Source organism: Palaemon carinicauda, chromosome 22, assembly GCF_036898095.1.
Source record: "Palaemon carinicauda isolate YSFRI2023 chromosome 22, ASM3689809v2, whole genome shotgun sequence".
Lineage (NCBI taxonomy): Eukaryota > Metazoa > Arthropoda > Malacostraca > Decapoda > Palaemonidae > Palaemon > Palaemon carinicauda.
This window is the reverse complement of record NC_090746.1, coordinates 89,120,860-89,138,848: the sequence shown is the minus strand read 5'-3', so window position 1 is coordinate 89,138,848 and position 17,989 is coordinate 89,120,860. Positions and strand designations below refer to the sequence as shown.

At 32.6% G+C, this 17,989-nt stretch overlaps 1 protein-coding gene across 6 annotated transcripts in view; it reads right to left on the bottom strand.

Moving 5' to 3' along the window:
• The window catches only part of Ptp36E (protein tyrosine phosphatase 36E), a 208,800-nt gene that overhangs the window by 9,696 nt on the left and 181,115 nt on the right, over nucleotides 1-17,989 (bottom strand). For 3 of the 6 annotated variants that reach the window (XM_068346503.1, XM_068346508.1, XM_068346507.1), the window contains 4 exons: nucleotides 15,907-16,044; nucleotides 7,826-7,951; nucleotides 2,371-2,433; nucleotides 499-686 (listed from right to left, as the gene is read on the bottom strand). In XM_068346503.1, coding sequence (XP_068202604.1) covers nucleotides 499-686; nucleotides 2,371-2,433; nucleotides 7,826-7,951; nucleotides 15,907-16,044 — 515 coding nt within the window. Of the gene's footprint in view, nucleotides 1-498; nucleotides 687-2,370; nucleotides 2,434-7,825; nucleotides 7,952-15,033; nucleotides 15,166-15,906; nucleotides 16,045-17,989 lie in introns of all 6 variants that reach the window. The other 3 variants (XM_068346504.1, XM_068346505.1, XM_068346506.1) reach the window with 3 other exon arrangements.

The window sequence follows — 17,989 nt, the reverse complement described above, 5'->3', positions numbered from 1 at the left end:
TAGAGAATTGATACATGCAAATACACTGTCTATTCTCTTTTCTGATATATTACTATTAGAAATCTTCCCCAGCCATAGGAGCGGTATAACTTTCATAACGAAGTTAAGGAGATTACTACTCCTTTCGATTTCATGAACTTTTCTGATCGTCTAGTGGCAAAACAAGACCTTTAGCACCAAATTCACTATTTACAACAACTTGACCATAGTCCATCTTTCTACTATATTCATGTCCATTCTATACATGTACAGTATATAGTAGAATATAAGAAATTTAAGGAGATTATTGCTCCTTTCGTTTCCTTTTATGTTTAGTGATAAAACAAGAGCTTTAGCACCAAATACAATATATACAACTTGACCACAGTCCACCTTTCTACTATATTCATGAACATTCTACACAGGTATATAAGACATTTAAGGAGATTATTACTCCTTTTGATTTTACCAACCTTTCTGACTGTTTGTCTTTTCAAAACAGTGTTTATAACTACTTACGGACTAACTACAACAACTGGACCATAGCCTGTTCGCTGCCTCCATCTTTCTACCATATTCATGAGCTCAACAAGAGCATTGGTAGAAGTAGGCACTCTGTGACCCTGAGGCCAACACATGAGTTGGAAGAGTTGGCAGTTCTTGGGTTCTGCCTTAATACCTGCCATTAATTCCGTTAGGGACACGATCTGAAAAGGTTAAGATACATTAGGTCTTCTTGAAAGGGAAGGGTATAGAACTTAGCCCTTTATAACATGGAGATCTTCTGTTACACTCTGGTATTAGAAAAGCAAGGGTGACTATACTATAACCCACTGAGTTTAATACAACAAGAGAGAAGTAAAAGTAAAGTAGAAATTTCCATGATACTTGACACAAAACCAGAAGACATTGTGAGGAGGGTTCTCAGGACGTTTTACTAGAGTCACAGAATAGATCCTATAGTCACACAAATAGCAAGAGTTGGTTACGCTTCTAATACGAGGGAGCAATGGTATCATTAAGCTTCAATTGTTTTTTGAAACCCCTTTTTCTTGATCCGATGAAACTTATTGATACCACATCTCCTTTGTATTTGATGTTTAAATCAGAAGGAAACATACAGAACAGACGTAGTCCAGACTCAGTAAAACATTTACAAGAGCATGTCGTTGACCTCAAAGACCAGATCACCCAAACTGTTAGTTTTGTACCTATACTTTAAGGTTATGGTACGTTGAATAATTCATAATGAATAAAATAAAACCATGAGATGAGCTCATAGATATATTTCTGAATGATATTGATAGTTCATTCGACTACAAAGTTGGTTCTACGGTTTGGATTATTTTTCTTTTGTGCTTTTCAATGTAGACGTTCAACTTAAAAAAAACATAGCTAAGAAATAGATCGAATCAATAATCATTCATGTGAAAAGTTTGCTCTTAACTATTACTTTATATGAATGGAGGTAAAATTCATGAATTATATTTTTAACATCTGTAAATTGTATCCTATTCGATTGCAATAAAAATGTTTTACTGAGAAAGATCCATTTGCTGTCTTATGGAAAATATTATTAAAGTGATAAAATATTTCTCTGATATAAATTTAATGGTTATTTCACTCATTACTAGATATCTAAGAAGCAGTTTAATATTACATGTGACTCTATTAATGATACATAACTGTGTAATAATAAGCTATTGTATTTAGACTTTACTTGCAAGAATTTTATCGTAGAACCCCAAGAGGAACAGTTCCCTGTTACTAGAGGCTGTTTATCACCACTTTCCTTTCACTTTTCTTACAGACTTCAAAGATAACCAAAACGATTACATTTATTTGTAAATAAATGAAATACATTGAATTAGAAATATATGAGTTTTTTTAAGATCATTATTACATGAGAAAGAATTTCATAATAATCCTTATTTGGTTTTCGTCAAAACAAATCATAATGAGAATAATGATAACACAATAAAACATCGGTTATTTGATTCCATTCTTTTCCTGAGCAAGATGGCCCACTATTGCACTGCAAAGAGGCTATGACGTCATGTTGCAAAGCACATTTAGTTTTTAAAGGCAAAGTACTTACAATGCAGATTTCAGTGAAATGAAATTATATTTTGATACAGAAAGGTAATTTGGAATACATTTGTTTTGCCCTGTGCTAATGAAATGTGCCTTGAACAACGCTCTCATAGTTCGAGCAATGAAACAGCGTTCCTTAATCTCTGCGGGAAAGAAAAATGGAACCACAACACCGGTGTTCCATAATCTGAGCTCAAAAATAATAAACAAAACTGAAAGTGGAATGCCACCATAGACAGGTTAGAAGATAAACAATTTTGTATGAACACGCAAGCTCCACACAACGACTTCACTTACATTCTTATTCACCACCACTTCGTCCACAAGGGTCGCCAATCTTGACCGGTACGGCGATATGATCTGACAACATAGTCATAGAACACAACACGAAAATAAATAAACTAGATCATGCCGCTTGCCAATACAAAAGTAAGAATGAGAAAAAAAAATAAAGAAAACCAAAAAAATTAAGCATTAGTGAATTAAGGAATACAAGATACCTGTTTGGTGGCACAGGGGTTCAGTAGAGAGTCGACTGTAGCAGTACCCAGATTTGGATCTTAGAAATCAATCAATATAAAACTACTCCAATGGAAAAATGTATTTGCATCTTGGCATTCTTGGAGGAAGCTAAGGAAGCTCTATGGATGCTCAGTGCAAATGGAAAATGCCATCTCTTCACAGGCTACTTTGAGAAATCAGTTAATGGATATATTTAAAAACTTGAATCGAGTCTAAAAACTAAGATCTTTACATTATTTCAATATTATTATTAATCGATTTTAGTGTTATTATAAAACTTATTGTCAACAGCAAACACAAGAACTTGATAATTGAGCAAAATTGGAGTCTGGCACAACTATTTCATACCCCTGACATCTTTTCCCTTCCTTATCTTGATGAAATAATCTGGACCACTAATGTTCACTGTCATTTTTGTCTTTATTAAACCTAAACCCAGTCGACTTTCTACCACAGGAGGACACTTAAACTTGGGAGAGGGATCTTTAGTAACACATTTTCATTAGGAAAAAAAAATATAAATTTTTCAACTTTATCATTGGATTGAAAGGCCACTTGTGAAGAGTATAGATATATGCATATATATATTCATATATATGAACAGAATTTCAAAGAAAATTCCATTTCTTTTCAAGAATTTCTTGAATCTATTTTACTTGTATATCATTTCTTTATTCTCGCTAAGGCTTTCCTAGATTTATAAAGCACATAGTAAATATAGTTTATTGACAAAGTTCACTACGACTTGCCAAACCTGTAGGCTTATAGAAACAATAGTTAAAAACTCATGGCACATTTTTCAAGACACAATATACACAAATATGAAATGTTCCAGCACTTGGTGTACTGGAAATTGTACAGGAAACGTTGTCATTCTCTTGCAGACAACCCTGGGAAAATAAACAAGGAACTGCAGTACAGAGGTTTGAGTTCCTGAATTATAATCAAAATCACATTAAGCTAAAAAAGACAGAGTTCTTTCCTTTCTGATACATGCATCCTTTGGCCTAGTATGGGTTGCCCAAGTGGGGATGTACTATTCTCTATCTGTAAATGGTACTCTACTTAATGTCTATAATGACAAGGAGTAAATCATCTGGCAATATAATGTCCAAACCTTATAAAGATAAATGAATGAAGAAGCGAAGCTGCCAGTGGGATTTCTTGAAGTGAATTCTTATTCAGTTATACTAAAGATATTTCAAGACTTACCTTGGGCATAATTTTCCACACTAGTTCCAAAAGACAATGTAAAGCACCACACGTGTAGGTCAAGCCACATCTCTTGAGATCTGGATTGTACTTACACCAGGCAACAACTGACTACACCTTATAGAATCGAGCTAACGTTCACAAGGACATCTGAAGGAAAGCAGAGTCAGTTTTACGCATACATACAGACATGCACTGACATATAATGGCATTTATTCACCATTGTAAGTAATAAGGTATACAAAATTTACCAATGGCCAATTCATAGGAAAAAACAAACAGTGAAATCTATAAAGTTACGTCAATTCATACATATCTTATCATTATTATTTTTATGATTATTAATACTTGCTAAGCAACAACCCTAGTTGGAAAAGCCGGATGCTATAAGCCCAGGGGCTCCAACAGGGAAGATAGCCCAGTGAGGAAAGGAAGCAAGGAAAAATAAGATATTTTAAGAACAGTAACAGCATTGAAATAAATATTTCCTGTATAAACTATAAAAAAAACTTTAGTAATGAATGAACTGCTTAGGTGCTGTCTGTCCTGCTTCTTCCTGAAAGTATCCTGTGTTTGAAGAGGAATTTTACAGGATAAGGGACTCTTCAATTAAGAGACTCGTGTTTTCAGCACAACTGCTGATGCTACAGATATTATATTAGAGGAAAATTACGTATGATTAGCTTTTGTTTGTATATTTGTAAGGAGATGTTTATATAACAGCAAAAGTCCTTGGTGCTTTTGTAATGAAACCCAAGAAACAAATTAACCTTATATACAAAACCCTGCAAAACAGTATTATGGGACATCAGATAAATGGAAGAAATATGTAAAGAATATTTTCCGACATCCTTCATAGTTTTGTTCTTAACCGGATATATTCTAGAAATATTCTCCTGATCACAAAGCTTATTTTAATTCAAAATTGAATCTTATTATTAAATTTGGTACTCACACGTGGATAAAATGAAAAAGATTTCATAGCGAATTGCTTATATTTTTGCTTTATTCAGTTAACTGCATGAATAATGAATAATTCACTTTGCTTATTTTTACGAGGGACTGAGAGGTAATGTAAATGATTACTGCTGTATACCTTATTAGACAAAAAATTGCAACGTATTACTATTCGCCAACACAAAATGTCTAATACACATGTAATTTGACTTCTGTCTTCAAAGGTGTTTAATACTATTTCATGCATTTTATGGAAAATTTATTGTTTTTATGTTAAATTGGATATCGAGCAAAAATTCTGAACTACACATGTGGAAGTGAAATAAAAAAAAAGAAAATAGTTTGACAGGGTAAAAGATGAGCTTCTGATTGACAAAGCTAAAATATACAGGATTCAAAGACGAGAATTGTGAAATTATATATCTAGTTTTGATTTTTAGAGAGTTTTTACTCTTTTTTTTTCAAATCTTTTTATGTTGGTAAGACTTTACCGGATTTAAAATGTTGATTTTTGAGTTTTTACCTTTTTTTAAATCTTTTTATGTTGGTAAGACTTTCCCGGATTTAAAATCTATTGCGCCGTATATTAAATTTCATTTAAATCTTCTTGTATTGGGAAGACTTTTCCGGATCTAAAATTTATTGCAGCGTAATAAATTGTTTTTTTTTTTAAATATTTTTTATGTTGGTAAGACTTTTCTCCATCTAGAATTTAGTATAGCCTTTATTCTAAATTACACCAATCTGTTTTCATGTTGGTAAGACTTTACCGCATCAAAAATTTAATGTAACGTTATACTGATTTACATTTTTCAAATGTTTTTTATGTTGGTGAGACTTTACCGCATCTAAGATTTAATGTAGTGTTATACTAAACTACACCAGTTTAGAGCCCACATTTTTACTTCAGACTTGGATATAAAATTGCACGATTATTCTGCCCTTACAATTCAAGATGTCAAAAGTGAAAATAAAAACGCATGTCCTAAATTTTTAGATAATTCAGATCTGAATATTATGATAAGGACCACACTACTCAAGTCTGTAAACTGTATAACTTTTTTGGCTTACGACAAAAATTGCTGTAAACAGTAATTGAAAAATTCTGGAAATTTATAATAAAAAAATGCACAGTGTAAATTTGGAAAAAAAATAATGATTTCCAACCTGCCATTGACACATCAAATATACTGTATATATATATATATATATATATATATATATATATATATATATATATATATGTGTGTGTGTGTGTGTGTGTGTATATAATATATATATATATATATATATATATATATATATATATATATACATATATATAATCATATATATACATTATACATACATATATATATATATATATATATATATAAATATATATTATATATATATATATATATATATATATATATATATATATATATATATATATATATGACTGAATTTCAAATTGTGGAAGAGATTGGGAACTCAAATGATTTCGTTCTTACTTTTTAAAACCAGAAATGAGCTATCTTTGAAATCATTGCTTTACGATGCATGATTAGTGACTTTTGAAATTACCAAGGACTGTATATCATACACAATCTAAACAATTACTCATTTGGCAATGGTCCAAAACAACTGAAGTCTCAAACTATTCAAAAGCTTAATAAGTGCAACCAAGAATACTACCGCGCAAGGTCGTTGTTTTGAATGATACAGAAATTTCTTTTACCCTGTCTATACTTCATCTTCTTCTGATAGAGAGAGAGAGAGAGAGAGAGAGAGAGAGAGAGAGAGAGAGAGAGAGAGAGAGAGAGAGAGAGAGAGAGAGAGAGAAGTGTGGGTTAGGAACATAAAGAAGAATAAGAAGAGCTAAGAAGGAAAGATGAAAAGACACAGGAAGAAGAGTTACGAATGTGGCATGAGGTAAGAAGACAAGTGGAATCAAACATAAATCAAGTTGTCCCTGAAAACTCCGAGGGCCTCTGCAAGGTACCTTATGCATAAGAAAAAAAGGAAACTTTCAAAGATATCAAAAAGGAAAGTATTATGAGCCTACAATTAATTTAATCTAAATCTTTGCCATATATCTTATATATACTCTTCACAACGGGCGACATAGGATGAGGGAAAACGCCATCATTAAACACATGAACAAGGGGGGGGGGGGGGTTGGCGGGGAAGGGGGACTCTGTGACTAAATACCAGCATGCAAAATGTCAATCTAGATGTACTGCATCAACACTTGTTAACTAATTAACTAACATGGATAAACAAATATTTCATCCATACACAACAAAAAAAGAAAAACCACAGGCAACTGTCAGTAGACAACCACATAACGAATATATTTAAGAAAAAAAAACTGTTGCACATGAGATTAGATTGGATATTTCATTGAGGTGTTGTGCATTTTAACCAGTGGAGTCAAAACTTACGTAAGTGATTTAGATACTCTAAGAATTTTTTTTTATGATTTATTAAAACAAATTTTTACTTCTATTGATTTAAGCTGAGGCAAACAATTTTCAAGATCATTATGAAAACACATCGCTATATTAATAGCTGTGGACTATAATATCTGCGTCATATCAGTGCATTTATATATACATCATTATACATACATACACACATTATACATATATATATATATATATATATATATATATATGTATATATACATATATATATATATATATATATATATATATATATATATATATATATATATATATATATATACATATATATGTGTGTGCTCATATGTATGTGAATATTTATACATAAGTATATTCAGGTATATACACCCATCAATTTATGCGTGACACATATGTAAATGCATGTGTAGACCTACTAACGTATGAATAAATACACATTTCTGTATATATACAATGCACGTAATCAGTACAACGCTTACGAACATTCACATCAGCTAAACTACTACGTCATGTAAACCATAAGTATAGTTTCCAGCATTACAAAAAAAAGAGTAAAAATAAAAAAAAGAAAAGAAAAGCAGCAGTTCAAACCAGCCACAGTGAATGGTCGCTTCGTGTACCAACGCTGTTGTTACCTTCTTGCTGATCTTAAACATCCAGGAGCGGATGTTCTGGAAGTGCTGGTGACTCAAGTGGTCGATGGTGAAGACGGGCCCGTATTTCGCCGATTTCTGCTTGTCGGGCCAGAAGGGCGGGTAGTTCTGTTGCAGGAGGCAGGGATGGGATCTTATCAGAGGGAGGTATGCACATTTTTTGCTGTTTCGTTTTTTTTATATCAGCAGTGCACAAGAAAAAAAAAATAGTAATGATCTACTTCCTAAATGGTCAGTTTTTGCTGTGCTTCGTTTTTTTATCATCAGCACCAGAAAAAAAAAATAATAAATGAATAAAATTTCAAATGGTCACGACTTTCCCAAAGTCTTGTTGCTAAGTAATGTCAGAGACTTATAGGCTAATAGAGCTACTCGAAATTCCTGCAATTGTATTTTACTTTTTTTTTATCATCAGTAAAAGAAAAAAATACTATTTTTATCATCAATAAAAAAAAAATCTACTTCTCAAATGGTCACGACTTTCCCAAAGTCTTGTTGATAAGTAATGTCACAGACTTATAGACTATTAGAGCTACTCGAAATTCCTGCGAATATCTTTTACTTTTTTTTTTTTTTTTCAAAAAGACAAGAGTAATAATGATTAACGTAATTCCTTATCACAAACTGAATCATCATAGGTACCTGTTATTTCAAAGGGAAGATAAAAGGCTTATGTAACCTAGAGCAAAAATAGCTACATCAACACTACTGTAGCCTACAGTACATACAAATTTTTGCATTGCCAAGCAATTGGTCACCTCCTAATTGAAGCAGGTTCAAAGATTCCCTATTAATTTACATTCTACTATAAATACCACTGTCAAGATACTTCAGTTTAATCTGTCGCTGATGCCTTGGTTATGTTGATAATGTAGACTGGAAAATGAGGTTAGCAGATGCACAAATGGTTATGCTCTGAATATTTGAAAAAAAAAATACTGATATATGTTTATCGTTAAAAATTGTTTTTATAGAAAAATGTATGATCTTTAATTTACCCTTATAGAAAAAAAAACTTACTCTTACCTCATGAGTATTTAAGGAAAATGGTTATCTGGTAGAATTTTCAAAAGCTACATTTGTGAGGTATATAAAATTCAGAGAATTATAATGCTGCTATTTTTCAGCAAAACAATATGAATTTTCTTGGTAAAAACATAAGAAAGTAAAGTTAAAACTGTATAAAAAAATTGCATAAGTTTTTTTTATGAGAAATTGCGAGGCAGATCACGCATCAGCGACAGGAGTACAAAATAAGGAGTTTAAAGCGACTAAATTCTACATCAATTCCCAATTCTACCTTACAGAAATACCCAGAGTATAGTCTGTTGCCATCCAAGTCAAAGGTTTAGAGCCTTTCTAAATTGACATAACGTTTCCCCTTTTAGAGACCGTTGTGAGATATGCTATCCTCTCCTATGCGATTCTTTAGTAGTAAAAAAGACTCTTAGGCAGGCTTTACACGGTCGAGAGGTTCGTCAAACCCGGTTGTCGAACCTACTTGTCAAACGGTTCGAAGAAGCGGAGTCAGCCACAAATGCATCAAGTTTGTGGACAATGAAGTCAGGCCATAACAGACTTTCTTCAAACCGTTCGACGAACGTGTTCTACAACCAAACACCCCGTTCACACGTTCGAACAACACTTCATACACTTGTCTGTCGAACCACGTTCGACGAACCGTTCGACCGTGTAAAGCCAGCTTTACCCTTCAACAACATTCTTTAGAATTAGGGCTTTAAAATGCCTGACTGTCTGCACAATAGGAATATATGAAATCATATTTATATGGTCGGTTTAGAACTGGTCTTTGGAAGCAGACTGTGTTCCAGTGTCGCCGCTTCTGAACAAATACTCTGGAATTAAGAAGCATTTTGGGGGAAATCTGTTTGCTTTCACTTCATCCATTTGGCCTCAGTTTCGGATTAGGGTCATATTCTAAAGTGGAATAAACTAAAAAGTACCATATAGTATATTTTAGGAAAATGAACATATTTTGTTATAAACACTGACATATATATACATATCACACACACACTATATATATATGTATATATATATATATATATATATATATATGTATATATATATATATATATATATATATGTATATATATATATATATATATGTATATATATATATATATATATATATTTATATATACAGTATATATATGTATATATATATATATATATATATATATATATATATATATATATATAGTATATATATATACATATATATATATATATATATATATATATATATATATATATATATAGCACACCCTATATACATTCATATATACATACATACATACATTTCATTTCAATAATGGGGTTGTTTCCTATAGGAGGAAGTGGTTCCAGAGACGAACAAGACACTTCATAGCTATTTTCATCCTTCTACTGTTGAAACGTTAGATAAATCCTTCCACAGCATTAGTTGCTTCTTGCACCAATTCAGGAGGCTCATCAGTAGAGTGATGAACTCCCATGAACACACTGCACATTCCTCCCCGGTTTTACCTGTACACTTTCCGTGAGTGTTCTGGGAACCTAAGCATAAGATCGTATTACAATGACTTTTAACACAGAATTTGCACGCCATTTTTTTCTGTTACATATTTAACATCTAGGTCTATAAATGCCGTTTTTTCCTTCTACCTCCTGATGCTTCTGAATTATACACGCTCTTTTCATTAATCTATTGTATTTTATTCTCTCCATAAAACCAGCATATTTCTCAAATTCTTTTACCAGTATCAGATTCTATAGTTTTGGTTCAGTCTTCAATGAACTCAGTATAATCTAACATCGAATATTCCACATCTCATTTACAACTTAGTTTTGTCTTATCCCACAACTTTTGCTCGTATGGACAATGTTCTTTCTTTGACATTTGGTATCACTCTACCCCTAAAGATGTTGAGGAGTCCAGGAGACACCACAAACCATTGTATCAGACAAATTTCCCTTCACCAATAGTTATTCTTTTGCCTACATCTTTCATTGCACCCTTCACTTCCCTCACAACAACTTTTACTTACTCCGAATTACCTATCATCTATATCATACATTTTTACCATTCTTCGTCATAAGCTTTTGTTTATGTATTCCTGTATTCCACAGCTTTTCGATTTACTTTCAAACATCTCACTTAATTTATAAGAAACACTCGACTCATGCACCCTCTTACTTGTGCGAACCTACATAGTCCAGGAGCTAGCGAGGACTAATATTAAATCTTGAGTATTAAATGTTCCGATAGGCCCTGCTGCTACCTCCGGTCGACTTGGTGACCGCTGAGATAGCAGTAGCAGGGATTCGGCATATGAAGCTTCATTTGTGGTGAATAACGGGGAAAGGTGGGCTATGGCACCCTAGCAGTACCATTCAAACTTTGTTGAATCCCTCATCAAGCTAAGAGAAGACAAGTCCCATTTTGATCTTTTTTTATGCCAGCTACCCCCAAAAATTGGGGGAAGTGCCTTTGGTAGATAGACTAATTGTTTGAGTATGGGAAAAGATTGTGCTGTTAAGAGAAACAATTAAATTACATTTTGTGTACATCAATAAATTTAGTGCCAAATGTTACGTTTCGAATGATTGATCGCACATCTACCACTCTCAAGTCCCTAGGTAGGGCCTTTATTTGTTTAATAAAGTCCTATAGGGAGCGCTTATTCATATTTTACTTACATCTTAAGAACATTGATGAACCTTTGAAAAATATTGTAAATTTCACTGTCAATCGAGTTCAGTAGTGCTTATATTTCAGAATAGGACAAAGGTTAAGTTCAATTTAGGCCTATACTCTTCCAACGCCCCCACCTTGGTTAGAAATAGTATTTACTCAAGTGTCTACTTTTGAGGAATAAATAAATTAATATTTATAATTGATATTGCCCAGTACGTGTATTTTAATGACTGCCTTGACAGAGATATCCAAAACACTTTTTATCTAGAATTAAGGAAGCTCTAGAGGCAGTATTGCATCATATTTCAATTAGCTCAAGTTATGCTCACCACATGATATGTCCTATCGTGATGTAAAAATAAGGAGAGAATTTTTTAGAGTAGAAATGCATGGTTATACTTCTTATAGCATCAATTATAAAATTCTACGTGTATTTTCATCAATGCATTTGTCAAGAAATTGGTTATTATTATTATTATTATTATTATTATTATTATTACTATCAATATTATTATTATTATTATTATTATTATTATTATTATTATTCCTACAAGGTAGGCTATAACCCTCGTTGGAAAAGCAAGACGCAATAAGCTTAGGGGCTCTAATAGGAAAAAATAGCCCAGCGAGGAAAAGAAACAAGGAAATAAATAAACTACAAGAAAAGGATAAACAATCAAAATAAAATATTTCAAGAATAGTAACAGCATTAAATTAGATCCTTCACAATAAAACTATAAAATCTAAAAAAAAAAAATAAACAAAAACAAATAAATAAGAGGAAGTGAAATAAGACAGAATAGCATGCCTGAGTGGTCCCACAAGCAAGAGAACTCTAATCGAAGACAGTGGAAGACCATGATACAGAGGCTATGGCACTATCCAAGACTAGAGAATAATAGTTTGATTTAGGATCGTCTTTCTCCTAGAAGAGCTGCTTATCATAGCTAAACAGTCTCTTCTACCCTTACCAAGAGGAAAGAAGCCACTGACCAATTACATTGTTATAATAATATATGAATAATGATATTCACTGGCAACTTTCTTCTTGGTAAGGGTAGAAAAGGCTCTTTTTCTATGGTAAGCAGCTCTTCTAGGAGAAGGATGCTCCAAAATTAAGCTATTGTTCTCTGGCCTTGGATAGTGCCATAGCCTCTGTACTATAGTTTTTCACTGTCTTGGGGTAGAGTTCTCTTGCTTGAGGGTACACTTCTATCTTATTTCTCTTCCCCTGTATTTTTAAAGATTTTATAGTTTATATGTGAAAGATTTAGTTTAATGTTGTTAATGTTCTTGAAATATTCTATTTTGGTTGTTAATTGCTTCTCTTTTAGTTTCCTTATTTCCTTTCCTCACTGGCTATTTTCCCTGTTGAAGCCCTCCGGCTTATAGCTTCCTGTTTCTCCAACTAGGGTTGTGGCTTGGTAAGTAATAATAATAACAATGATAAAGGAAATTATAAAAGAAATTGTCAAATTGTGGTTTTGTATGTAGTGTCCTTATGTGAATATGTTTCTACAAAGATTGTTTTTCAAGACCATTGTTTGCCACACTAATACAGTGAACTTAAATGTTTTATTTTTTTTCTTTTCTATCTTTAGTAATTTACATTCAAAATAGCATTCACAGATATTGCATTTGTTCTTGATTTTTGAAACACCTTTTATTAATGTACTCAAAATGTAAATAAAATCTATTTTTCAAGGCATCATCAAAAGTGCCCTTTATTGGGTTAAACAAAAAAAAAAATAAATAAAAAAGATAAGAACTTATTTCTAGAAGTCTAAATAATTATCTCTTACAGTCTCCATACTCAAACATTTTATACTCAAGATGTAATAACCTTGGTAGATCCTACACTAACACCATTTTTCCCTCAATCAAAATGATACCAATGTTATGTCATTATAGTTCTTAGAGTAACCTTTACCTTCATGAAGAGGAAAAAGGAACCCTTTCAGCTTTACCTTTAGAAACTTTCCTTTTGTCAAATGTAACTTATAACTTTGGTCAGCCACTCAGCACACTATAACCACCATACTACAGCATCCACTTGTAATATATATGTTTCTATATCAATATACACACACATATATAGGCATTCAATTTTTATGTATTTATATATACGCACACATGTATACATATGTATATATGCATATATACTGTGTATATATATATATATATATATATATATATATATATATATATATATATATATATATATATATGTGTGTGTGTGTGTGTGTGTGTGTGCTTGTGTGTGTGTTTTATGTATGTTTGTACATGTACACATGATTATGTGTAGTTTTATGAATTAAAGCCTTCCATGTGAGTGCATCACCCAAGTCTATAAAACATTGCTTTAAATATATTTTACCTTCAAACCCTTCTGGAAATGTAAACAGAAAATGCCACTTCGATAATATTTGCTTTATGATGGCCAAAGACGTTAAGTATTCGTAATATCCAGGTTTTGAGGCCAAGCGGATGAGAACTAGGATCATATGTACCAAAGGTTTCATCAGTTTATAAATGTAAATAACAGACAGAAAGATAGTAAGAAAAGAAGACTCAATTTTCCACTGGAAACAGATGATGTAAAATCACACAAATAATCTATTCTATTGGAAAAATAAATAGCTTAAATTTTAAATAGGGCAATTGTTTGTCTTTGGAAGATGTACGGTCGTTCCAAGTCAGTTACTCCAAATTTAAAATACAGCAGACATAAGTTAGTTTATTGGCAACATGGCTGAAAATGAAGCGGATGAGAAAATTCATGTTTATGAACTTCTGTGTTCATTATGATAAAAAAATCATTAGTGATGAATAAAACTGATTTGAATCACCCTCTTTTTTTCCATGGCTAATTTCCTTGTCACGTTACAGTAAAGAGAAGAATGGAATTTTACATGGAGCACAAGTGATTTTATTCATTGATTTGGAATTCTGGTAACCTTCCGCCAACTCTTTAGGAGGAGGATGGAGAAAACAAGGATTCACGAAAGCCGTTGATGTTCACATGAGGTTAGTTATTGATTTTTCCACTTAAAAAGTACAGTTAAAACCATGGAAGGGAAGAAAGGTCTTCAGATTTCATCTCTGCACAAAAATGATGTTGCCATTCTACCACTCGTAAGGAACCGTGTAATAAAAAAAATGGCTAAAAAAGAGACGTCTTTGTAAAATGCTGTAATACAACGAGCAAAAAAGGCATCGATTGATGCTAGGCTTTTATATAGATGTCTGAGAGAACTGATTAATTCACAGTTAGGGGAGCACAATGTAGCTAGATGAGCAAGAAATGCCATTTTAAGGTAAATATGTTTTTGTGTGCATCCCTTTCACTATGGATACAATGAGTTTCCTCAGTAGATCATTGTAGGGATTCGGGATCAATTAATAAAGGAACGTTTTCGTTCAACTTAGATACAAAAAAAAACGAGGAACACAGTGCGGTATGATGACGAATGAAGATAATCTTGCGTACCGAAGAGTTGGCAGGATTACAGAGTACCACAACAGCACTACAATCGTAGTCAAATACCAAGGACCAAAGGTCTCCCAGAGTGTGGCTCGTAGGCCACTCCGTCACAATGTATTCTCTTGGATGAGTGTAGCCCTGCAAAGAATACGCCAAAGGCCTTTTTTGGGGGGAGGAAACTTCTGTTTATTATAAAGGTTCCAGTTTACAAAGAGTCAGGGTAGCATTCCATGACACTAGGTGGGCTTAGCATGGTGCACCTCACTAAAGGGTCACATGTCCAGAATATTTTATTAAGAATAAGTGCATTTGAAGAGACTTCAAAGGCTCTTGTTATGCTTAGACCAACAACCTTGCATATAAATATTCTGGCATAGCTAAATTGTTAATACCCTTGTTCTGTAAAGTATACATTTGGAGTATGTGATTTAATGAGTAGTGTCAGGTAAGAGCAGCAATTAAAAAAAATCTTATCTTTTAAAAATATTGTTTTTCATTGCAGTATATTTTGACATTGGTTAGCCCTCTAAATACTCTCTCTCCTTACAAGCATCAGTAGTGAGAAATGCTTCCCTCATCAAAATATATTACAACTTTGTATAGTTGTTATTTGGAAATGTAAACAAGGAACCAAATCTGATTAAAGTTTTGAGTAATTATCATAGTGTGTAATAAAAAAAAACATATAATATAGTTTACTATCAATGCCTCCAAAACAGGTGATAATATAAGACTACTATGAATGCCCCCAAAACACGTGATATTTTTGGTATTAGTTTAATTTTGCGACCAGAGAATTTGTATAATCAGTTCTGGTTCCCTTGAATGCCATTCCCCAGCTTGTTATTGAGTCCATAAGTGGTCCTTCGGGTATCTTACCGAGGCCTCTGTGGGCGGAGGGTTGTACAGAACGACCACTGACGTCACGTCGTGGTCGTAAACAAGAGACCAGAAGTCTGAGATGGTCGACCTCAATGGCCACTCGGCTACAATATACTCTCGAGGTCTCAAGTACCCCTTGGGAGGATCCACAACACACACGGTGGGATAAACAGACATGCAAGGAGCAAAAGTATGTGGTCAAATTATGGATTTAAGAGTTATATGGTCACATGCGTATTGTCACGAAGGCATCTTCAAGTTGCAAATCTTCTCATGGTGGAATTGTATTTGTTCATTGTTGTTTCTGCCATTCGGAATTATTCGGTTTACATTCTGTTTGAGTGGGTAAACCAACTCTGTTTTGTAAAAGCAGCTCGATTTATTTAATTGAAGTATATATACATTTAAAGCCTTTTTTTTTTTATATCGGATTGAATTCATAGTACATTACACTATACGTTTGTCATTGCTTAATATCATATGTTAAAAGCAGCACGATTTATTTAATTGAATATATATACATTTAAAGTCTTTTTTTTTATATCGGATTGAATTCATAGTACATTACACTATACGTTTGTCATTGCTTAATATCATATGTTAAAAGCAGCACGATTTATTTAATTGAAGTATATATACATTTAAAGCCTTTTTTTTTTATATCGGATTGAATTCATAGTACATTACACTATAAGTTTGTCATTGCTCAATATCATATGTAAATTTAACTTTTAGAAAATACCAGATTTCATAAACTGAGAACTGCTGAGTATTTCTTTTTTATTATAATACTTAATGGTTATTGAGTTTCCTCTTCGTTTTAAAAGCAGGTGTGGAAGCTCAATTGTATCAGGAACAATGAAATCAACATTCAATTATACTATAATTATGCGTTAACATAAACTATGCAACCTTGTTTTAACTGAGATTTACCGGTGTAATCCCTTTCTCCTTATTTCTAGAAATCCATTGAACTCCAATACAATCACAATGTTTAGCAGTGCGTTTCCTCTAACCCAGTGTTTCCCAACCCTTTTTTAAATGATTACCCCAAAATTTTATTTCTAACTAATCATTTACCCCATTGAACATATACCCGGTAACATCGGATGTTTTTTTGCAGCCACCTAAAGAACTGTATTACTTTATGGATCATGTAGCCCGCTATTGTACAGCAATGTTAAAATTATTGAGTTTTCCTGTAAAATAATTATTGCAGATTTTGTGTATGAATTATGGCAATAATTATGGGAATGGGAATAACTCAATTTCAGAACATTTTGATTACCCCAAAAATACGGGTCCATTACCCCACTGGGGTAATTTACCCCAGGGTTGGGAAACACTGCTCTAACCTTTAGGAATCAGTCAATATGTTGATCAGAGGCAGACAAAACTAGATCTTTCATATTTAAGTTAACTGGGATTTTGAACTTGGCAATCATACCCAAATTAAAATTTAACCCTTTTACCTCCAAGCTATGTTGAACATTCAAACACATTTTGCTATATCTTTTTTTTTTTTTAAATTGCTCCAACAGCCTTAATTTTTGTCATAGAGAGGTAAGGTTGGTCTCATTCTTTTGGAAAAGGCCTGAAGTTTCTCAAAAAGTAATCAGAAATATGCAAAAACAATGTAAATAACAGTTTTTTGCAAGGACGCACCAGTACGTCCATTGGGGGTGAAAGGGTTAACCAACCACTGATAAACTTCTTCAGATAAACAATTGGGATTTGATGGGATCAGATGTTTTACTTCTGTTCATGTAAAAACAAAAATGTCTGCCAATTAATTTGTAGACGCACAATTATCATATTTTAATCTTTAGTTATGTATTTCTACGTTTATATCAATGAATTAAAATTTAGATAACACGCGCAGCCAATAGTGTTTTACAATAAATTTATGTGCGCAAAATTCAGGTCTCAAAAAATTCATCCATTACCTATACATAACTGCGTATTATAAACGAATTTTAGTTTAATTTCATTACAAACACTAGATAAACGAATAAATGTACCAGTTGACCATTACACAAAATATAATTACGAAAGAGAGATTTGGCTTGAGAAAAAAAAA